General features: G+C 47.4%; 1 protein-coding gene across 2 annotated transcripts in view; it reads left to right on the forward strand.

The window, feature by feature from the left end:
* Positions 1 to 23,282, forward strand: part of NTRK3 (neurotrophic receptor tyrosine kinase 3) — a 229,612-nt gene that overhangs the window by 193,915 nt on the left and 12,415 nt on the right. Inside the window, exons 17-18 of one of the 2 annotated variants that reach the window (XM_076347948.1) lie at positions 4,515 to 4,589; positions 21,888 to 22,046. In XM_076347948.1, the coding sequence (XP_076204063.1) occupies positions 4,515 to 4,589; positions 21,888 to 22,046 (234 nt within the window). The remainder of the gene's footprint in view (positions 1 to 4,514; positions 4,590 to 21,887; positions 22,047 to 23,282) is intronic. The other variant, XM_076347949.1, reaches the window with a different exon arrangement.

Below are 23,282 nucleotides of genomic sequence, written 5' to 3' on the forward strand. Positions count from 1 at the left end.
TGTTTAATATAGTCTCAATATTCACCCAAACACTGACCTCCATGTTTAACCCCTCTATTTTCTCCCCAAACCACCCAAACCCTCACACGCTTACTGAGACCTAATCAAACTTATGATCTTTCAATCAAAGCTCAACCCCATTCCCAGACATTTGAATTGAGGCTTTTGCTTTCTCCCAACCATTGGACTGAGCTCCAGAGAGCTGGGAGTTCAAAGCCTTTCGGTTTAGCTTCCTGATGGTTTTTAACTCCTGACCTTCCATTTGTGGAGATCATAGATGTAGTCAAATAGGAAGGAACTGTTTGTTTTTCAGTATTTCCTGACCTAAAAGACCTGGTGATGTTCATGGCAGGTTCGGATTCAACGGAGATGCTACAGTGGGTAGTAAAGTAGCGGGACTCCTTGTCTCAGGAGATGGTAGGTGCCAACAGCTGAGATGGGTTGAAAAAGTGATTGAACAGAATTGTAGAAGCAAAGTAATCTATGAGGAGCTATCAAACACAAAATACCTCCCTGTTTCAGGAAATCCCTGTGCCACTGATTATTGAGGACTGGAAGATATTGTGGGACATATGCCGTGGGCTCTTCTGTTTCCATACTCTCCCCTATGCATCTCTCGCTGAGGTGAGGGTCCCACCTGACTGGACTTTGGCTGCTCTTAAAAGCTGTCTAGGCTGATCTCTGCTTTGCTGGGAGCTGGGGAGGGTACTGGGAGTAACCAGGCAAATGCTGGACCCAGCTGAGGGGTAGTGACACCGTCCCCAGGAAGTCAGAGATTCAGTTCAGTTCAGCAAGCCTGTTCACCTCTGCTGTGAAAACTTGTGACAGCAAGTTTCCTGCAGCAATTTCAGGAGCCCTTTCCTTCAAAGCAATTCTCTTCCCATAAAACTTAACTAGGGAGGGCAGGACTCTTCCATTTTCAGTGTTCCCTGGGTGCAGCCAACAGATCCAGAAAGGGTGATCCCCACCCATCCTTGAGTAGTTTTTTCTTCCCCTTGATTGTGAAACTGTTTTTTTCCCCTGTGCTAATTTGTATTGTCCAAGTGTGGTTCCCAACCACCTGCTAGAGTCTGCCTGCATGCAATGTGCTCCCTTCCGTTGTTCCCGCTCTGAACATCCCATTAACCTGAAAGCTGTGAGATACATGGAAAAGAGCACAGTGCCTAGTTTTGAGCCAGAGAGACTCTCCCATGGTGGAGATCCAGCCAAAACATGTTTCTCTGTGGTGTCATCAGAAACAAGGAAGGATTTTGTACAGGACAGGCCAGAGGAGCTGATGGTTCCTTGGTTTTACCAAGGTGGCCCGATTTAAACTGTAGCTAGAGCAGAAGAACGTGGAGAACCGTATGACAGCAAGCTTCATTACTCTAGCCCAGGTGGACCAGAAACAGCGTGTGTGCTCCTGAGCATATGGAAACGAACCGTTCACGCTTTGGAAGGACCACTGCCACTTACAATCGAGGGAGACCTGGATGTGTAAAACTCTCCCCTCTCCCCTTCTCTACATTATTGGACCCGTTTCCCCACTGCATCCCAGCTGGCCCAGTGGCTTCCTTCTGCCTTCCCACCTGCAGGACCATGATCTCAGCTCTCCTTTACCATTGGGACAGCCATGAGATCACGCATAGGTCGGGAAAGGTGGGGAGCATCCCCAAACCTCAATATGATAAGCAAAAGAACTGGAGGCAGAGAAGTTATAAGCCAGTTTAGTGGGAGCATGGATAAATTATGACTTGGCTTGCTTTTTTTTTTCAGATTTTTGGAGTGGAGCAGTGACTTTTTGAGTGAGATAGATAGACTTAAGATTTTCCCCAGTGTGAAAAGCCTTGCTTCAAGACAAACTGAAGACCTCCCTAGAAAAATTAAGATGCAAATATCTTCATTGTCCTCCTTAATTAAGATGCTTGCATGGAGAGAAACCATTACCTTTCTTTTTTCTTCCTGATTCCTGCACGGTCAGAGTTTCCGCAGGCTTTCCCCTCCTGATCCCCTCCCTGTTTCATAGTCCTGCCTCTCTCACAGCCACAGCAAGCTCCTTCTCCACACCAGCTGAATGGAGAAAGCCCCTATTTGCAAGCAGCTGTCTTTAATATACAGGCTGTTTAGGGCTAGGCTGTCAAAGACAGCATGTTCGATGTACAATCAAGGGGCAACGATGCACAAAATTGCACACACACACAAAATAGGAATCTTTTCTTGGTGTGTGTTAAGCTTTGAATGCTTAAGTGATTACACCTCTCTCTTCCCCATCCAATTATGTGGGCAACACATGATGAGATTGCTAAAGGAATTAGTGAGGGAAACCTTTACGCTGCCTAATCAATATTGTTCGGCTCAGTACAAGGCATCTCCCCTCCGCTGGCCCCAGTCGTGTTCTCATCTGCCCTCTGAAAACGCAAGTTCACCTTCTCGCTATTTGGGCTGTGGTGACCAAGAGGAAAAAACAGCGGCGTGTCTGTTGAAAATGTTTGTAGTTACAGAGTTTCTTCCTTGCATTAAAAAAAAAAGAAAAGAAAAGATGTAATATAGCCCTGCCAAAAAGCACGTTTCAGGGTTTTAAAGAGGCTTCCTGTGCAGGCCAGAAGGACCTTTCCTCTGTTACAGTTGCGTGGCCTTACAGAAATGGCCAGCAACCTTATAAGCAAAGACACTGGATGATAATTTTTCTGAGCATCACTGAGGCAAGACGCCAGATTTTATGGGCCACTAGACTGATCCAATATAGCAAATCCTGTGTTCCACTGTGGATTCTGAGACCAAATTATCAATTAGTGTGAAGCATTAAAAAATCCAAATCCCTTTTAGTTCCCTGCAGTCATTAGTGACAAGATACAATATCTATAGCTCAAATGCTTTGCCAGCATCCCCTGGCAGCAAGGCAGAAACTCCACTCTTATTTTTTCCAATACATACAAGAAAAACATATGAGATCAGTGGTTTTTACAGTCAGATTCGGCTGCCTCTTCATATTTACTTAGATGGAGAAATAAATCAGGTTTGGGTTACTCTCTGGGTTAGTTATTTGTTATTGGAATAAATGCATGGTAATAGATCTGACAGAGGAAGATGTTTCTCTTTCAGCTCTGTGTTTGAGGTAGAATTTGCTTTGTTCTGCACTATATTATATTGATGTTTTTTTCCACTGCTGGATGACTTCATTTGCTCTGCTTCTTTCCAATGTCCATACCTCTGCCACAGCTGGCTTTAGGTTGCGGCTTTATGTGATAGATCTCTCTTTTCTTTTTCCCTAACTGTAACATTGTAATGCAGAGGCAATTTAAACAACCATCATGAAACAATTATCTAAGCCTTTCCCCCACCCATTTCCTACCTCAACTTTTCGGGAAGGGAGGTGAGTCAGTCATTCGCGGGGCAATTCCCCAAGCAGAATGAGCTGTCGGCTACATTTAGCAGCTCAATTTTCACCCTTGGTGCAGGGTAGGAAGGCGCCCAGGGCGATGACTAGCTGGACACAGCCTGAGGCCGTATTTTTGGTATTCCTCGGGCAGCTATCAGCTTGAGCTCCTAAGTAGCACGGCCAGAAGTCTCCCCCCAAACCACTGTGCTCACCAACTGCCCTTTCATCTTGGGATTTTGTCTCCTTTTTGTCCCGGTGGGAACATGAACACCTTACTAGAAAGTCAGCGGACATTATGCTCGTCATTCACTCTTAATTTGCACACTGCGATCCCTACCCCTTCTCCTCCCTCTCATTCCCCAAATCTTTCCTACTTTGATACACGGGAAAAAGTAGTGCTGTATGTTCTGCTCCATCGTTTTGCTTCCCTTATCCCCTCCTAAGGTTCAGTTTTGCGAGCGCTGGCAGGTTTGCAGGTGATCGGAAGCTGTGGGATGAGGTTTTTTTCTTCCTCCCCCAACCTGCGACAGTGCTGATGGGACAAAGACTTTTGGGGTAGCATAGGGTGATGTACCAGACTCTTCACTGGGACATCTGGCCAACAATGCCCTTAACTCTGGCTAACCCAAGCTTGCTTGAGTAAAGTCATCAGGCCTGGGTCTTGTTCTGCTGGCAGAGGCAGATGGGTCCCTGCACTGTGCCCAGGAAGGCTGGTGATGGCCAAGGAGCAGGATGCTTAAGTACCAGATACAGAGGAACTGCTCAAGCCTCTTAAAACTTCTCCTGTCAGAGAGGGACGCTGGGTCGCCCAAGGGATGTGGCTTCACAGTCCAAGGAGTTTTAGGAGGCCAGAGCACCCTGTGGCTCTCGCCCAACACCAGTGCTCACCCCTCACCTTCCCTCTATACTGGTGCAGGTGATGGTGTGGGGTGCAAGGTGGTGGTGACCGGGACCAGGGGGTCTCACCTGCCCCATGCCCTCGCAGCAAGGGTTGTGCAGTGTTGGGATGTTGTAGCCAGTGAAAGACGTACGGTTCGGTTAAAGACATACCCTTTCCCTTCTTGTCCCCTTGCTTCATCCCTCCCTCCCTCCCTCTCTCACCCTTCCCTTCTCTTTTGTTTGTCTCCTTCCCTTGTTTTCACCCATTCACTGTCAGGAAGGGCCGCATCCGAAGGGCCAGTTCAGCGCAGCGTGGCAGCGACAGAGACTGGCACCGCCGGCAGCTGCAACAGTGAGTGGATCTCGACCCCTGGGGCAGCTGGAAGCGGGGGACTGGTGCCGCTTGAGCATGAAATGACACATGGGGTTGAGCGGCTTTGGGACTAGGTCGGGTCTAGTACGTTTGGCAGCAAAGGGGCGTACATGTGTGATGGAAACTGTACATGTTTCTACTATAGCAACTCTCTGGGGCTTGTCTGGACGGTGCGATAATATGGGATGAATGCAAAAGTCCTCAGTGCAATCTTCCTCTGTGGGTGTTCAGGCTGTGTCTGCACTAGTGGACACTGTGGGCCATCCTCTGGCTCTGATGGCAGCGAGCGCAGCATGGTTGGTCTCTGTGCAGCTAAACCGCTCCATGCCTCCAAGCAGGGTGGCATTTGCCCTGCTCATTTGTGTTGTCCTCTCAGCAGTTGTTTGGATGCTGTCAAATTGGCGTGGACTAAAACCAGACCATTTGAACAGTTGGACCATCACATGCCAGCCCTGACGCCTTTTGTCTGCTAGTCTAGACACAGCCTCGGTGTCTGACTGGTTGGGTGCTTGCAGCTGCGATTGAGTGGATGTCCGCCACCACTGCCCCACTGCTCCCCACATCCCTTGCCCAGTGGAGTGGCAGTGAGAGATCGGTGTGGGTTTGATGCTCTGGCAGTGCAAAGAAGTTCAAGTTTTGCCACGGTGGTGGCTGATGGGAGCCGTGTGAGCCAGCTGAGGGCTGGTAACTCCTCTGTTCACCCTGCCCTCCCTCCCACAGAGGCGAGCCATCATCCCGTTGTGCTCGCTGCACGCTGAAGCCTCTGCATAGGGGTGCTCAGCCCAGTGGGTCCCCAGCTGTCCCAGCATCGCAGAAGCCACCGCCAGCAAGCTGCAAGGCTGCTGGAGGTGAGCTGCAGAAGCCTGTGAGAAGGGCAAACATTGAATTTGACGGTCTTGTGTGGTTTTGCTGCTGGCACACAAGGAAGTGCTCTGTTGATCCAGAAAGTTGGGGAGCCTTTGCTTGTGTCTGTTTTAGAAGTGGATTGAGCTAATCCACCCAAAGACTTTGTTTGTGCAGAGCAGTTATGACCCCTCATAAGTTAAGGCAGGAAAGTGATGGCTTCCACAATTTATTTCTCAATAGCTTCCCTGTGCCAGCAAGCCCAGAGATATGGACATAAATATTTGCAAAATAGCCGTGACTGGGACAAATTACCAGGGTCCAATTACCCAAACCTGCCTGTGACATTGCTAGGTGAGGTGTATGCTCCTGGCCGGGTGATGAAGGACTAGCTGTCCCACTGCCCAGCCTCCTCACAGCATCACCACCACTCCTCCTGCCCCGGCAGCGACGGGGATTAAGCGAACGCCTACACAGTGTTAAGCAGCTGAGTGGATCTCGCAAAGCCCTCCTGGGATCCGTGACGGAGCAGGGCTCTGGCAGTTCCTGACTGTTGCCAGAATCACACGGGAGTGTGAGTTTAGATATCGCTGATTTTACAGGGGATATGTCAGTGGATAAGAAGACATGCCACCGAAAGGTGATTTTGTTACGTTTATGCCTTTCTGAGCCAAAATTAAATTGCGGGGTGTGGATGGGAATTTAGTTCTAAGCACTGATGTAATTTTGTATCCTCAGCCCTGAAGGCAGTTTTTAAAAAATTATTTTCCCCTGTGCCCTGACACTATTTTTTTGCCTTTCAATCATGTTCTTATGACAGAACAAATACTGGGGTTGACCTTTGCAATGTGACATAATAATATGTGACTTCTTTATAGCTCTTTTAATCCAAAATGCTTGACACACTATGAATCTGATCCTGCAACTGCTTACCACTGGGCTTAGCACTCACTGCTCCAAGCAATCCCTGGGAAGGCAGAGGAGCACTCACACAGAAGTGCTATACCTGGTGTTATCCACAGGATCAGGCCCTGGAGAAATGTAGCACATGTCTGTGAATAGCCACATTTTGGAGAAAGAAAGCCTTGCCCTCTCATTTATGATTATTATTCACCATCAGAGTGCCATGCCCAGCACTAACATGACAGCCTCCCCTTGGCTAAAATGCCATGGCAGGTAATGCTTGAGTCATATTTATAGCTATCATCTACAACCATGTTGCTTCTTTTTATTATTTTTTTTTCCCAGCCCTGAAAGCATGCTAATTAATAAACTCCCTTAGCTTATACTGCACCATTTGATCCTGCAGAAATCACAGCGTTTTACCTTATTAGCAAGTAGGAATTAAAGACGACTACTACTACTCAGGGGAGAGAAAGGAACATCATAACCACTTTCCCTGTGCATCCCTTCTGAAACAACCTTGCACTGTGCCCTCAGAAACCCCAAGCTCAGCTCCCTTGGCTTGGCAGAGGATGGGAATCCCAGACCAGTGAATGCTTGGGCTGAAAACCACTTTCTGCTCTGCTATTCCCGTTCTGAAAAGGAGAGCTCAGTTAGGTGTATGGAGAAGAAGAAGAAGAGTCCCGCAGTGAGATCCCAGCCTTGGACTGGGCTGCAGGTCCCTTCCATGCTACCGATGTCCTCTGTCACCGTAGGAAATTCAGTTAGTCCTTCTGTGCCTCAGTTTCCCATTGTTAAAAGGTGATCCCTGCTCATCTTCACCGAGGAGATTCACATGAAAAAAAGATTGCAAGGGACACAGTCATTATGGTGTTGGGAGACAGGTAAGTACCTTAGAAATACATAGGGAACCTGTGAGGTGAGACATTTGTGGTACTGGTTGAAGGACAGTGAATTTTGGAAGTCCTCAGTAGTTGGAAAATGCAAAGAGGGAAGCAGATAGGATCCTTGCGCCCACCTCTGCTTGGTATGTTCAGGATGGGCAGAACCAGGAGAGAGACCTGCTCCACCTTCTTGGTGATAGGAAGTGGTTAAATCTGGGGATGGAGACCCACTAACCGTCAGCAGGTATCTACACACTTCGCCGTTGTTTGCCACTAGTAGAGCACTGCGTCCCCCCCGCCCTTAAAAAATAAGTTCATTGGGAGTACAGAGGGCTGAAAGGGATTCCCTGGATCATCAAATCCTATCCCCTGTTGCATCAATCACATCAGATTTATCCTTTTCATAATCAAGCACCACTATTAAATGTGCTCCTAAGGGAAGACGGTCCCAGAATCTCATTGCTTTAACTCGGAGATGCTTCTAATTTCCAGTCTATGCTTAGTCATGGCCCGTTTGTTAAACAGCAGGTACCTGGCACAGAAGCAAGAAATTTAACACAGTTTTCTTAAAATAACCACCCAGAAATCCTATCCACAAAAAAATGCTGAGGTTGTAAAAGGGAACGTGCAAGGTCAGGTAATGATAATGGGGAGGCCCGAGCTCACACTTGCCTCTGCCTTGTAGTACAGACTTTACATAATCACCTGCCGTTAATCTTATATGATCCAGTTGAGGTACAAGGCAAAAGTACTCACAGAACAAAGGAACTTCTTTACTATTCTTCTCCGTAATATGCATTGTGTAACAACTCCATTTCTTTTGCCAGCTATAACTAACCCTGAGCTAAACATTTGACTATTTTTCCCTTTCTTGGCAGGCTTTTCCATGCCATTTATTACTTTACTGTACAAGTCTTTACCTGCACAGCATCTTTGAGAAGTCAGTGAGTTGCATTGCCCCGTTTTACAGGTTAGGAGACGAAGCACAGAGCTATCAGCCTTATCAACGCATAGAGCTGCAAGGGCAACTCTCGTCCTCCGAAATGCTCCTGCTTTATTCAGTGCAGCCTCATTCACTCCAAACCACGCGATTGCTACCCAGCCAGAGGAAAGGGGCTGGTGCAGCAGTCTGCCTTGTGGCACACAGTGTACGTTGCATGCCATGGAAATGATGGGATGCTCTAGACCCATGACTTGCTTGCTTTACAGTCTTGTCCAGTTAGTTAATCAGAGCGTGCAATGAATGAGGGGGGAAAAGAAATAGGTGAGTATAGGCAGAGGTGCAAAACCGCTGTGTTACCTGTTGCAGCACCCGTTAGTTGTGACCCAGCCCATAGAGGGCAATGGCAGACGGAGTCATACACGCTTAGGGTCAGGTCACTGCCGAGCAGCATAATCAGCCAGAGTGACTAAGGAGGAAGGCTCACTTGACAAAAACAGGTTTGCAACTAGGACGCCGAAATCCCATGTTTGCTTATTTAACTTGGCAGGTATTCAAGTGAAACAGGCACAGAGGGGAGGTGTTAGAGCTGATCTCGGTACCAGCGTGTGGGATTTTGACTTTCTATTTGAGTGCTCTTGTTTGGAAAATAAATGTGCTCAGAACCCCCTCCCCCCTCCCTTTTTTTTTTTAAGCGCTATTTAAATGTCATAAGAATCTTACAGTGCCCACCTTCATGTTCCTAACAAATTAAAATATTTTATTAGTCTGTAATCTGAAAATCACTACCGTGGTTACTATAAAAACCCAAAGCTCTCCAGAGGGAAAGATGTCAGCAGGTCTAAAATGTGTGCAAATATACTTCGTTGCCATAAAGGTACCAGGGGTCAGACAGGCAGCCCCTAGCCCCGGGGCAACAGGCTGTTAGCATGGGAAGGAACGAAGTGCATCTCACAGCCGGGAGGGAGAAAGCAGATCTCTTGGCTGATTTTCCTGAAGTTTGCAGGGTGAATGCCTGGGGCTGCGCCTGTCTGGTTTGGATGGTTTCAGAGGAAAGCGGTGGTGCTGTTCCCACGCACCTCCCTCGCGGTGAGGGTAAGAAGGCGCTCCAGACAGCTCCCCCCCATCACTGATGAGCTGCTCTGAACCTCTGGCCCCATCCTGCTAATGCAGACAGGGTGGGTGCCTGTTCCCCTCGGGCATCCACATGCCCCTGGTGCCTCCTTCCTCCTGCAGATGACTCTGGATGTGTCCGTCTGAATAAGCAATGCCTAACGTAGGGCAGGCAGGAGACAGCCGCATCCAGCTCTGAGAAAGCAGCCCATACCCGCTGCCCCAGGCAGCCGGCACCAGGAGAATCTGGGTGACAAAGTAACCCCTGCTTTGCCCAGGTGACACCAGATGCTCCCAGCGCGGTGGCTCCTGAGCCGGTCCCTCGGCCCGTGCAGAGCCAGTGGGCTTCTGCTGGTTACTCCTCACCGTATTGGGCAAGTGTCAAATGGTTCAAAGATCAATTACCATTTAACTGGCTGTATTTCCATCTCTGCAGAAGGCAGAAGTACTGGGATAATTTACCCTGGTGTTACACAGCAGATATTACCCTGTACTTACAAGGTCACCAGTTACCATGTAATTAGACCTCCGACACAGAGAAGTCTGTGATAGGTTTCCAAACCACTTTTCTTCGTGGTGTCAGAGAAGCAGAGGGATGACAGCAAAGTGCAGACAGAAACCTCATTAGGTGCGTTTAAAGCTGTTAAATAGTTTAAAATTCAAGCTGGGGGAGGTGCAAGAAGAGGGCAGCAAGGCCACCTCTACCTGTCAGTGAGAGGGAGGAACAAAACCCAGAGCAGTTTGTCTAGGAAATGCGGGAAAGCCAAAACAGAAAGGAGGGCTTTGAGGAAGCTATGTGTGCCGGGCGGCTGGGGGCTGAACAGCAGCAACGGCTGCTGCTCTTCAAGCCATCAGGGAGAACTTTGCCAGTGGTGGAGGATTCTGCTGAGCCACAGAGCTGCACGGCTGCTGGGTCCTGCCCCATGGGATGGTGTCCAGGGGGCCATGTGGGATGCCGCAGCGAGGATGCCCAGTGGTTCAGGACAAGGGGTGGGCAGCAGGACACCCTACCTGTGCCTGCTGCCTCCCTGCCTCTCGCTCCGGATTGCTGTCCTCCTTTTTTCACACACGCCCAAATCAAACACCTGCTCATGGAGCATTTCGAAGAATGACAAATGCCTTTGATTATCAAGCACAAATTCCAGTAGCAGCTCATTGCACCTCTCGGGTGGCTAATAAAGCACCGGGACGGTTCTGATCAATATACAGCAAGTATTGCTGTAAAGTGAGATTGTGCCCGCTCCAGGCCATGTTGCATTTTGTCTTTATAAACCCTGTCGTCTTCGAACTAAGCACAGTCCCTTGTGGGGTGGCAGCTCCCCAGAAAGCTTGTGGCTTTCAGTGTGCTGGTGAAACAAATGCTCATCCATGTAAAGAACCCAAGTCAAAGAGCAAAGTGTGTGCCTCTACAGCAATCATTACTTTAAATACTCTTTTATTACACAGCCCCATGTCCCTGACTCAGCCCCACAAAGAGAGTATCCATGAGGTCGACAGCTTCTGGCGAGGTGCAACAGAAACAAAGACAGTGTGAAGCAATTGATTGCTGAGGATAGAAAGAGCTGTATGTAAATAGTTTGTCTAAAGAATGACCAGAGTGAGGAGATGTGCTACCTGATTGCAAATATTTACAAAGTTGTGAGCTTGGAGGTTAGAAAACATTGAGAGAAATATATAGAAGTTAGCACAGGGATAATGTGGTGAGGATGAGGCTGGGGAAAATCAGTGTGGCAAGCAGGAAATTTCCATCATGTAGGCAAGATTTGCTTCCGATTTCCTGAGGGAGGCTGTGGGTTGCCCACTGGGATATATGGATTAGCACCCATCAATACCTTAGCAAATCCTTTAGGGCCCTCTCTCACAAAGGAAAGAGGGCAGAATGAAATTTAGTAGGCTTTTTTTTCAGCTCTACGCTTTGGGCTGTAAAGCTGTTTCATACGCAGACATGTGTGTCATTGCCTGTGCACGCTGCATACGCATACCTAACGCTCTTGGACTAGAGCGGCTTATCCAGAGGCAGTGAAACCAGCCGAGGCTTTAAGCCCAGCATTTGTAGTCATGTTTCTCCTTGAAGTAAATGCTCCAGCAATGACATAATTGAGGACTGTCCCGTTTGCTCAGCGTATGTCTGCAGGGGTTATTCATCCTATCAGACACTGCAGAACATTAGAGGTTTCTGTAGACTCACTTTCTCCTTCCGTCCTTCCTCTTGTGGCTAACCCTAATGGAGTGCTGGTGGCTAGAGACTCCTCTAAGAAAACTCACCCGGTTCGGAGAGCTGACCATCTAGAAGCAGTCCTATATTAGAGCAAAAACAGTCAGATGTGTCCTACCGGGTGCTGGGTTTGTGAGATGGTCCCAGCGGGGCTCACTGGGGTGGAGCATCTGGCTGGCTGCAGGAAGGGGAGCAGAAGGCAACTGGCAATATCTGCGATGGCCACTTAGTGCTCGAGGGCTCTAATGGCATCTGGGAACCAGGTTCCTGTGTTTGTGGGTTTGCTTATTTACGCTCCTGGCTAAATAAAGTAAGGAGAAAGAATTTTAACACAGTGGTTAAAACGCATGGGACTCCAGCAACTCTGTCCTACTCAAGGGCATCCGGAAAACTTGATAAAGAATGAAGGAAACTTCAATGCACAGAAAGTCTCAGGTGGAAAAATAGAGTAGAAGAGGATGCAATGCTTGATTCCTTCAAATTTTCAGCTAAATTGCTTTTTTTCCAGCAGAATCCTGCAGCCAGACCCCAGCCTCACCTTCTGCACGTGCCACCATTTTGGCTATCACCGTTTTTAGTTCTGCGACTTCCCGGTGCTGCTGCTGCTCCCCCATCGCAGCTGGGCTCAGATGGGTGCAGTAGCTCTCTTCTCCTGTGCCTGTCCCTCTTTGGCCGTTGTCACCATCTGCAGCCTCTCCTCTGCGTGCCACACCACCTTTTGACAGGGATGCTTCAGGCAGGCATGGGAAAGGCATGTCCAGGGCAACCTCCCCTGTTTTAGGTCTCAGGAAGTTTAGCCATTAACATCCTATATTCAATGTGTCTCTACAGCGGCCTAACTCATGGGTGGTGGTGGGGGTTGAGGTTTGCTTCTGCCGTGAAATACAGCTCTCCATTCAGCAGTGCCAGAGCTGGCACAGCTTTCCCACCGGCGCTGATGAGTTTAATCACATCATTAGTAGGTGTGACACTGAAGCCTCCGATGATGAGCTCTTTATTTTAACACAGCTTGCAACGTGTTTGTCTGAGATGCCATCTGTGCCTGCACTGCCTTCGTTAGGAGAGAAAGCGTATGCATCTTCTGAAGTTGTTCTATATTTCTGTGATGTTTCCCTGCTGAGAAACCACTGTTCAACTAGAGGGTGAGAACTCATACCTGAAGGAAAGCACCATCACCCAAAATGCTTAAACTGGCCAAATAAACCATTAGGAAGTGCACCATTGGGAACCGTCCTCAACTGGCCCACAGGAAACTGGCTAGAAGGAACGATCCAGCTATTTTACTGCTGAAAGTTTTTCACCTTGGTAAAGCACTAAGGCCCCATCCTCTAAAGTACTGTAAGTTTTCAGGAAAGCAAGGAACAGATTTCTACTTTAAAAAGACTTTCGATTTTTGTACCTCCATACCATGATTACGCATAAGAGGTTGCTCGCCCAGGTTTTTTTAGATACAAAAGTTACTATTAAGATTTGTGGGCGCAGATCTGAGCATCTAACCTTCCCCCTTAAAAACTCCATGCTCAGCTATATATTTCTATAGATGCCCCTTGGTCAACCAACAGGCGGCATGCTCACCGTGTTTCACTGCTACTTAACAAGATTCACAAATGACAAACCAGGCAGGAGCTGCCAGATCGCGGTCCAGCTGCACGTAAAGAAAGGGACTGCTTCTATAGGGAGTTCCCATACCCCGTGTTGTATTAAATTTCTGTCTGTATGCTGCCAGGCCTATGCTCAGGGAATCTGACATTAACAAGAAATAGATTTCCAAACAATCTAGCCTAATGAATTTTGAATATTATTATGATTAATGCCAAGGCAGTTGAACTGATTATCCAGCATCCAGAAGTTAAGTAATGGAGCCTTATCTAAATCATGTAAAGTCGTCAGTCAGGAATGGCTCTGGCTGCAGACAAAGATGGAGCATTATTGGTTATCCAGAGGGGAGTCACTGTCAGGACAGAGAGAGAGAGGGACAATGGAAGGGGAGATTATGAGATTCCAATCTGAAAGCATTTTAGCATAGAGTGATCGCACGTGCAAGTGCTTTATTGGTCCTATTTCCTAAGCTGCATTTCTCAGGCCATTTTGAGACTTTGCTTTTATATCGCCAGGTTAAGATTTATTGGGCAAATCTTCTTCCTACTTTCCGAAGCCAGAAACTGAGCTGATTTTAATTCTCTGCGTCGCCAAAAGAGCAGAATCCTGATGGACGTGTTTCTTGCATCATGATGGTTTAACTTAGCCTCTATCTGATTAGCTTTTGAGCTATTAAACACTTCTTGTAGTATTACCAGCTCACTGCAAAATGATAATGCAGATCAGTCATGGACAATTTCTGTTGGCACATGCAGTCTTTGCAGACTACAGATCCCCTTTGAAGTTGGAACCAGCCGACAGCTGTGCTGTTTCATGGGTATTGGATGTCTCCGAGCAGGCCTGTCCTAAAAAAGTGGAGACAAATTTGTAAATCCATTCAGTGCCTGACAAACTATCTGATGGCTGTAGTTTGAATAGGTTTAGTGGCCTTCCCAGCCTCTTGTCTGGGCAGTGACGAGGAGAAAGGTGGCTTAGTTGGTAGCTTTTGAACAGCCCAGATGTGGTGTCCAGGTTGTGGCTGTGGTGCAGAAGACCACAGAGGCCACCACCTGCATGCACCCTCTGCACAGCTGCCCAGTGCCAACCCACAACCAAGCAGTGGGACTCCTGGGAAGCCACTGGGTCTCCCACCGGTGAATCCTTCCCCAGCGCTACCACTTTCCTCCGCTGTCTGAGATCCTAGTGTGGGGTCTTGTCGTTCTGGGCCACAAAAAGCTTTCAATAGGTGGCCCGGGGGATCAGGAGGCTGGTCACCTCTCCTTCACCTGGGAAGGCTCTAGCAGCAACTGTTAGGACAGGGGTTTAGGACCTGCTAGGACCTGGTGGTGGCCTTGCTGACCTCTTTACTAGGTGCTTTGCAAACTACAGTTGCTCTGCTCCCACGTCTCCCCAGCTGAATGAGGCATGGCTGGGGTTTCTCACGGTTTGTGTCCTGGTGTTGGAGAGCACGGCTTTCGGAGCATTTACTTACATGAAAATGAGAAACTGGCCTTTGTTCCTCTGCAGGCTGGTTGTGCAGCCCTTTCCTAGCAGTGGGTTCTGCTGCTTTGAGTTCTGGGAAGAAAAGGGGAGGGGTGAAACGTGGTAAGGAGCACACCAAATAGATTATTGGCAAACATAATTAAAAATATATGTGCGATTACTCCTCTGTTTCCCTTTTCTTAACCATCCTCTGCATTACCTCTGGCATTTTTAGATGGCAGATAATATAACTGAGAGGACTCTTGGGTACAGGCAGCTCTTAGAGCAGCAGTGATTTATCTCAGGCCGTTTTGAGGTAGCAGAATTTACCTCTAGGTACAGCCACCCCTCCATGTCTGCCCCTTCTCATTTGCATAAGTAATTGGCAGCTTGTTAATGGCTCATTAGGAATGCTGAAAACCGTGGGATTAAAACACACTCAGTGGAGCAGAGATGAGGGGAAGGGGGAGAAAGGCCACTGTCCCTGCTTGCAAATTACACTGCTTGATTCAATGTGATTCAGAATTACAGGTCATAAAGCAACTAGATTGTTAAATGAAGTAAGGAAAAACAATGTCAATGGCAGGCTTTATTTTTAGACTCAGGTTTAAACACAGTATGTGCATCTGGGGGGAACAAACAGTCCCTTACCAAACAGTCCTGCTGACAGCAGGAAGGTCTCACCCCCCTCTCAGTTTCACATTAATCCTACTGGTCAGTCTTTCCAGCTCCTGAGCAAGTCCATCTGGCTCCTTACATCACCTCACGACAGGCACATTTGGTTCCTTTCCCCGTGCTCTCTCTGGGTAAGTCCAACCCTCTCCCCTCTGGCTGCAGGTGACCTGCGTCTCCCCGGTTTTGGGCCAGGCTGGGACACCCAGCACAGCTGTGTGCAAGTAGGAGAAACAGCTACAGGCTCCTTTGTGTGTTCTGTAAATCTCCAAACCCCCTCTGTGATCCCTTGCAAATTGCTGTGAGATGTCTTCAGTCACTGGCATGCAGGGGAGCAGCAAGTCGTATGCTGCGGCACTGCCAGAGCCTGCAACGGAGGAGATGGTTAGGTGCAGGGAGTGAGGATTAGGAGAGGGTCAGATCTGCCATTCCCAGAAAGTGGAGTAGACACATGCGGAGTGTTGCATGGCGAGGACACAAGAAGTCAAGTGAGTCAAAATGTTTGGCAGAAGCTTTTTGGGTTTTGTTGACTGGTTTTACGCTCATGTTCAGCACCGGCTATGACAGCAGGGACAGCAAAGGCACAAGACCTGAAGGCAAGGACAGGGCTATGCTGAGGGTGTGCAGTGACAGCTTTTGAATCACTTAAAAGAGGCTCAGCCTGAGGGTGGTACGGCCATAACACATGATGCCTTTCAGTCAGGGGAACACCTTGGGGATTTTTTGAGGCCAGAGTAATTCTGGCAATGGTGCAGTCTCAGATATAGCTAGCACCCTTCTTTCTGGATAAGCTGAAAGGAAATTACAGATAAAGTACTTGGGAATCGCATGCAGTCACAACTTGCACTTAAATTCAGCTACCTCTGGTGTAAACTACTTGGGTACTTAAGAGCCTAGTAAGGTGACAGTTAAAACTATGAAGTGTGGGACAGCTAATATTCAGCAAAGCTCAGCTCTGTCTGGCATGTCAGAGTTAGCCCTCTGCTTTGCAAAAGGTGCCCAGGAATCTGTCGGGACTCGCACAGGCGAAATACTGGCACATCTGATAAAGAAATGTCTCTCAGCGCTGCTGGATCCAGCACTGAAGGCAGGGAAGGAGTGTCTTCTCCTGGAGAGCCAGCCATGAGCATGTACTGCCTTTTGCCTCGCCCCTGAGAAGCCACCTTCGCATGCCCCAACCTGATCTGACAAACTTCGACTCACAAAGGCGTGCTCTACAGCAGTTTTGTTTGTTGTTTGTTTTTCTCCAAGAGCTCAACTTAGCCAAAGAGAGAAGCTTTTCCTGCTTCTTGCTTGCATTGCTTTTTTTTTGTCCTTGTGTCCTCTCGGGTGACCCGACCACCTGTGGCTCTTATCCATACAAAGCTGTCCAGAACTGCTGAATAACAACTCCTGCCCACAGCAGGAATTAATGTGTCCTGATGGGGACATACATCTGGCTGCTGAGGGAAGGTCCTGAGCTAAGTATCTTCCAGGGATCACCCAGCTCCTAGAGCTGAGGTCTAAAGGACATATGTTCTGGTGCAGCCCAGCCTGGGATGACAGCCAGGTCTGCAATTAAAGAAGATCCCAGGTCATCCCTACCTATGGCAGCAGGAACAGAGACAGCAATCAGAGAATGTGTGTCTTATCACTAGGTTCTGTGGATTGAGTGTTGAGTAGATTTTCCTGGAGAGAAATGGTGCCAAGGTCTCCACTACTGCTATGTGATTCTGTACAAACTCAAATGTCTCAGCTTCTTGCACATAAAAAGGAAGTTCAACTAATGCTGCACCATATGAAGACATCTACGGTGGTTCTTGTGACTTTCCCAAGGCAGGAGCAGGAGCAGAGCCTCCCTGAAGTGTGCCAGGAACAGGAAGAAAGCTGTCAAATGACCTTGGAAAGCAAATGTCAAATGACCAAGGAAAACAAAAGCACTGATTTATTTTTTATTTTATTTCAAAGTTGGGAAGGAAACTGCATAAAAAGGAAAATAAAACACAGGCTTAGAGTATGCCAGAGACCAAATTTTGTTCTTAGCTGAACATGAAGCAACCTTCAGCTGTGAGCATGGAGGGGATGGCTCAGTAGCTCCGCTCTGAATGCTACTTTGGGCTACAGCCCTGGAGCTAGTATGTGAGCCGGGAGGGGGAAAACAGGGCTGCCGACCAAGAGCTGCCTTGAACATGTTAGGATCTGGATTCCCACCAGTCCAAAGTTCTCATGAGGGTTTTTCAACCTTACTCTGGTTTTGCTTTCCATGGTATCTCTGTTAGTGGCCCAAACTGTGGATATATTGCGCAGTCTTTGCTGAACACTGCTACTCCACTACCTGCTGCTGTACTGCCGAACTCATTGGGGATAACATGTCATCTTTTCCCTTCCTAATCAGCCGGATGTCATTCAGAAAGCTGGGACAAGGAGAATTTTTTCCCCAGACACCAGTTTTCCTTGGTAGCAGACAAACCTCAAGCCTTATAATACTACTTGTACATAGCATTTATATAGCTTTACATCGTCAAAGTGCTGTACTAGCATTAAGTAATTATCTCTCTCCCTAATGGCCATTAATGTTGGCCTTTCAGGAACCTCCCCCAGCTCCCCGAGGTTCATATCTAATACGGCAGTAAGCTGCTCAAAGGGAGTGGCTGGTTATCTTGCAAGTCTACAGGCTTGGATATGTAATGAGGCTTCAGAGCAGAGGCCAGGTGCCCTGGAGTATCAGAAACATGTGGCTGTAGACCAGGTCGTGCACTTGGGAGTATCCATTAGAAAGGGATGAAAACGAGTAGGTGATACTGCCATCTTGAAATGGAGTCAGAAGAAGGAAGCTTTGGCCACTCAGAGGATATGCACTGATTGCTCTATTTATTACCAGGATAGTACCGCAAACTGAAAGAGAAAAGCAGTGGGAATAATATGTCAATGCTGGGCACGGGGGCCTTGATCTAGGGAGAGAGAATTAGAGAGCTAAAAATGTCTAGCAAAGCTAGATAGCCATGGCAATGAGATAGAGTGGCCAGTCTGCAGGTCTATGAAGCATTAAAATAACAAGGAGAAAGGGCGAGCTTGGCAGCAGCGTAGGATTTAAAGGGAGGAACAGAAGAGGATTTACTTGCCTTATTTGCTTGAAAGCAAATCCCTTTTCCAGGTTGTGGAGCGTCTCCAGGGGAGAAGTTGCAATGCCACTGTTTGTGGACATATCACCCTTAGGGGCTTTTAGAAGATGAACCTGCATGATGGCTGGGCTCCCCCATCCCAGGCTCCCAAGGGGAATGGAGGAAAGTGGGGTGGAAAGATGACATGACTGTTTTAGAAAAGACTCAGAAGTAGCATGCTCCTGACAAGCATCAGTCCATCGCTTATTTCTGAAACCTGCCAGGCCCAGCTCTGAGCAAACAGGGGCTTGACTGAAGCAAACTTTCACCTTCTCTCTAAAGACACAATAACGATTCTTTCCAGAGCCAAGGCCATGCCATGTAAACTGGCTTTGCAAAAGAAAAGAACAACATCCTTTTTAGCCTGATTTAATAGCATCATTTTGCTTTTAAGCTTTTGGCAATGTCTCGTCCTGTAAAAGAAGTATATAGCTGTTGGAATCACGTGCAAGTCTACGCTGGCGTAACACAGATCACAGCCACTACATGTTATGCAAAGGATTTCTGTCACCCTGGACACACTCTGCTTCCTATGCCATCAGTAGCACAACCCCTCTATGCTCAGCTCTAAATAATTTTGCTACATCAGCAAATAACAGGGTATGGCTGACTGCAGACCAGGAAGACTTGACTTAGTGTTCACTTACTATACAGCTTCAGAGCAGGGTCTTTCCCTGCCTTCCTGCATCTGTTCTCTCATCTGTTAAATGGGAATTTTAATCCTAATCAGTTTGCAAGGGGAGCATACCTTATGAATCAAAGGTGATGCTTTAAAATGTAATAGTGGGCCTTATGTGCTAAGCTAGACATTGGAGTGGTTTTATGGTACAGTTTAATTGATGCCTGTTCTGCTTATAGCTAGCAAGTGCAAGACTTAACATTTCCTCTCAAAAATGTGGCACCTTGTTTGAGATGCAAAGAATACCTCCACAAAGAATACCTCCTTATCTATGGGCATAGCTGAGCCATATTTTGGGATCCACACACTTCTGGGCATTGCTTGAGGTTTTTTTCCCCCAAAATTAGTTTGATTATTAATTATTACCGGATTAATTTTTAGTAAAAGATATGTCTCACATGACATGCAGGGCTGAGAGGAATGCTTCGGCAGTCCCTGGACTCTACCGTATGAGCTAAGCCAAGACTGTGTCATCACATTCTTGGGACAACCGTTGACTGTGTATGTCACTTGACCGGCAGTTCTTCACCAGGTTGTGTCTAGAGGAGACCAAAGACCTTGACTTTATTTTAGTTTATTAGAACTGAGATGGACTACTGGCTTCTCTGTTCTGCTTTCAGGTTCAGAGTCTCAAGTGGTGTAAACCAGGGCCCTCCCATTCAAGCAAAACTGCTGTAGTGCTGTTCGTATGCAGTACTGACCTGGTTCATAGATTCTGAACTGCCGTAAGACCTGTTCAAAAGGGAGTTAAGTGTGCTCAGTATGTTGTACTACCTGTAATGTCAAATGATCCTGCAAGATTCAGGATATTGCAAATGTAGAGAGCTTTGCAATGAGTAATCATTTTGAGATTGCTGGAAAACTGAAGAGTTAGTGCTACTCAAAGGAGAAAAAAATAAGCATTAGCACAAAACAGTTTTTGCAACAATCAAGGTTGATGTATGTCCTGTTCTGTCAATAACGTTTCCTCAGAGCCCTTCACAAGAAAGGAAAGCAACTTGTAAAAGCTGGGAATGCAGGAAAGAGCTAAAATTGCAGCCAAGGTTTCAAAGGAACAAACAAAGAAAAGCATATTTCATTTCCATTATGGGAGGACATTCTTGGGAGTTCAGAGCAGCAAGCTGAGAACACGCCAGCCAAGCCATTTCTAAATAGGAGGTGTGGAGCTGCAATGAGCTTTTTATCTTCATGCATTGCAGTTCTGAGCACCTCTGCACTTAGGAAAGATGGATGTTCCCGAGGCCTTTAAAATCCCTTCTCTTTTTTGTAGGAAGAGGCTGTTTCAGAGTTAGAAAAAGGGATGGTTTGCAGATCTCTGAGTACAACACTGCAAGCCCGGGTCCAAATTCTGTCAAACCCCAGAGAAGTCTGACTCACACCCTCCATGCAGAAAGCCTGCTAAGCATCATACCCATTTCACACCCTATTCCAACACACATCCCCAGCACTGTCCCTCTTGCTTGCAAGCACTGCAGCGTGTCTCTGTACTGACCCTTCCCCACGCTAGTTCTGCTTTAATCAGGCAAAGAAACCTGTGGCAGCTTGGGAAAACTGGCAGCTCGGAGGAGAGCTTTTGTTTGTACAAGAAAAGTTTTCATCCAAGCAAGCGCAACGATCTCATTATTTTGAATAGCCATTCATGTGCTGGAAACCTAGATACCAGATACCTTCTCCCCTGATCTCTCATAGGACCAGAGAGATTTCTGCCTGTTTGCTTCAGTTGCAGTGCTACAAAATTATTAGCACTTTCTTTTTTGGTGTCCATAATGAGACAAGCAGTCTTCCAAGCAGCACCAGAAAAGCACTCTTTCTCATCACCACTAAAACCTCAGACATTTTACCCTCGGCAGAAACGAGTGCTGGAGACTTGCAGCCATACTGCTTCCAGCACCGGCTGGTCTTATCAATTAGCTATTTCCCCACAGATGGTGCTTCTTATGTAGAAGGACAGAACAGAGGAAAACTTGTCCTGCTCAGAGACACTTGTTTAGAAATCTCTAGTGAATCTGAAGGTTAATCCATCTGCTTTCAAACTGTTTGCATGTATCCTGCAAACCTGCTGTATACCTGCTGGATTCATGTGCCCTAGAGAAGGGTAGACCCTGACTGAGAAAGCGCCTTTCCCTGGCTTGGCGTACCCCAATGGGACTTCGCCCATGGGCTCTTCCATTTCCAAACTCTCCAAAGGGGCTGGCTTTCCTGCCTCCATTAAATGCTGGGCATATCCCTGCCTGTAAGAGCCTGTTCTTTACAAACAGACCGCCTTTTTGCAGTGCGGTCCTGCAGTCATTTACATATTCAAAGCACTCTTTGAAAAGGCCTGTAGCACAGTTTTATGAGCACAAAATCTTCCATGCAATTAGGTGATGTGCAGTTGCCTGTGCGTGGCTTTTAAAAAACCTTACCGAAGAGGGACAAACCTCACGCTGGATGTCTGGTGTGTGCCTCAGAGCACTGAGGCCCTGCAAAACTCAGATCAATACTTTGCTGAACACTGTTTCTTGCCTTGCCTCCTGGTTCATCAGACTGTAGGGCTGGAGCATGCTTTTGGCATTTTGTCATTTGATTTCTTTACAAGCCCATTTTGGGAGGAGAGGACATCATTTATCTTGATGCATTTCACTCCCTGTCCATCATGTTAACCAGGTGGGATTGGCGGGTAAGCCCATGGGCGGTCGGGGAGGCAGTAGCCAGCCCAGCTTTTTTGAACAGCTCCATGTTGTTGTAGCTTACAGGGAGGCCCCGAGTTTGTCCACATCACGGCAGGGCTGACCCCTTCCTCAGGGCTCTCATCACGCAGATTTCCTTGTGCCTTTGCCTTCACCCAGGTTGGAGGACACACCATGCTGCCTATCCGCTGGATGCCTCCGGAGAGCATCATGTACAGGAAGTTCACAACAGAGAGTGACGTCTGGAGCTTCGGGGTGATCCTCTGGGAGATCTTCACATATGGGAAGCAGCCCTGGTTTCAGCTCTCAAACACAGAGGTACAACAGTGCTGAGACACCTCAGCTGGAAACTGTACTTTTTACCATCTCTCCTTTCCAGATTGCTTGCAAAGCAGTTCATATGTAGATGGTCCCCTCCCTGGCACTCCCTTGGCTTCATCATGGGAGAATTGTCATTATCTCCATTTAAGAGCTGGGGAAACTGAGGCATGCAGGAATCAAAGGGCTCTGCCAAAGCCATATACTGGCTTATCCTCAGTCTCTCCCTTCTACGTTCCTGATGTACCTCCGTAATGGCCACATCTGATAAACTCTTGGGGTGCTGCCAGAACTGAGGATACCCAAATTACTGCTGGGATCTAAATTATTGTCATGCCCTGCATTTCCTCTGCTCTCTTTCTCCTTACTTTATAGCTGAGGCTCTTACTGCAGTCTTCAGTTTATGAGAAAGTGTTTGAAGCCTGTTATATAGCATGTGGCACATTTCTGTGGGGCTTTTTCCCGTAGGGATATCTATTATATGCTTTGCCCCAGTTCATTGAGGGTGGGACCCAAGGAGCTGGTTCGTCCTTGTTATTTCGTTGAATAGCAAAAGTTGCAGCCCATCGGTATAGGGTTGTACTGTAAAAATGTGGAGGGAAGGCTGGCTGGGATTAGCAGAGTGTCAGAGCTGAGGTTTGAGGCACATCAGCAGAAATGCATTGGAAGATTTTTGCTCAAATAGCAGGGGGTATTATAGAACAGGAACAAGATGCATTGACACAGCAGTGTGTGGGAACCTTGCACGTTTTTATCCTACTGTGTATCTAATGGATTTCAAAAATTTCACCTTTTGTAATGAGAAATGTGCATTTTCTGCTTTCTGGATACAGATCCCTTAATTAAGTGAGTTGCAGGGATGGCAAATCCAAGGTGTTGCTTTACAGCTCTAATACTTGCCCATTCGTGTGCTCAATGGGGCCTGACTGTATATCCCAAAGTAGCACACGCAAACATTTTAGAGACACAAACAATGGAATCGACAGCGACAGAAGTTATTTGTCATGCTATTTAATGAGCTGCTCTGGCATTTCCCTGGGAGGGTAAATACAAACACACACAAATGAGCACATGTAGCTTGTACATGGGTGATAGGCACCCTGGAATATGACAGCTCAGCTGCCCCCGTGCTTTCTGCCTCAGTTTCCTTTGCAGGACAGTAGGACTGAGAATAGTCACACCTAACCTTGAGGGAGGAGGGCTGGCTAAAATCTGCACAGATACAGCTGTATTGGC

The sequence above is a fragment of the Aptenodytes patagonicus genome, chromosome 10, assembly GCF_965638725.1.
Source record: "Aptenodytes patagonicus chromosome 10, bAptPat1.pri.cur, whole genome shotgun sequence".
Taxonomy (NCBI): domain Eukaryota; kingdom Metazoa; phylum Chordata; class Aves; order Sphenisciformes; family Spheniscidae; genus Aptenodytes; species Aptenodytes patagonicus.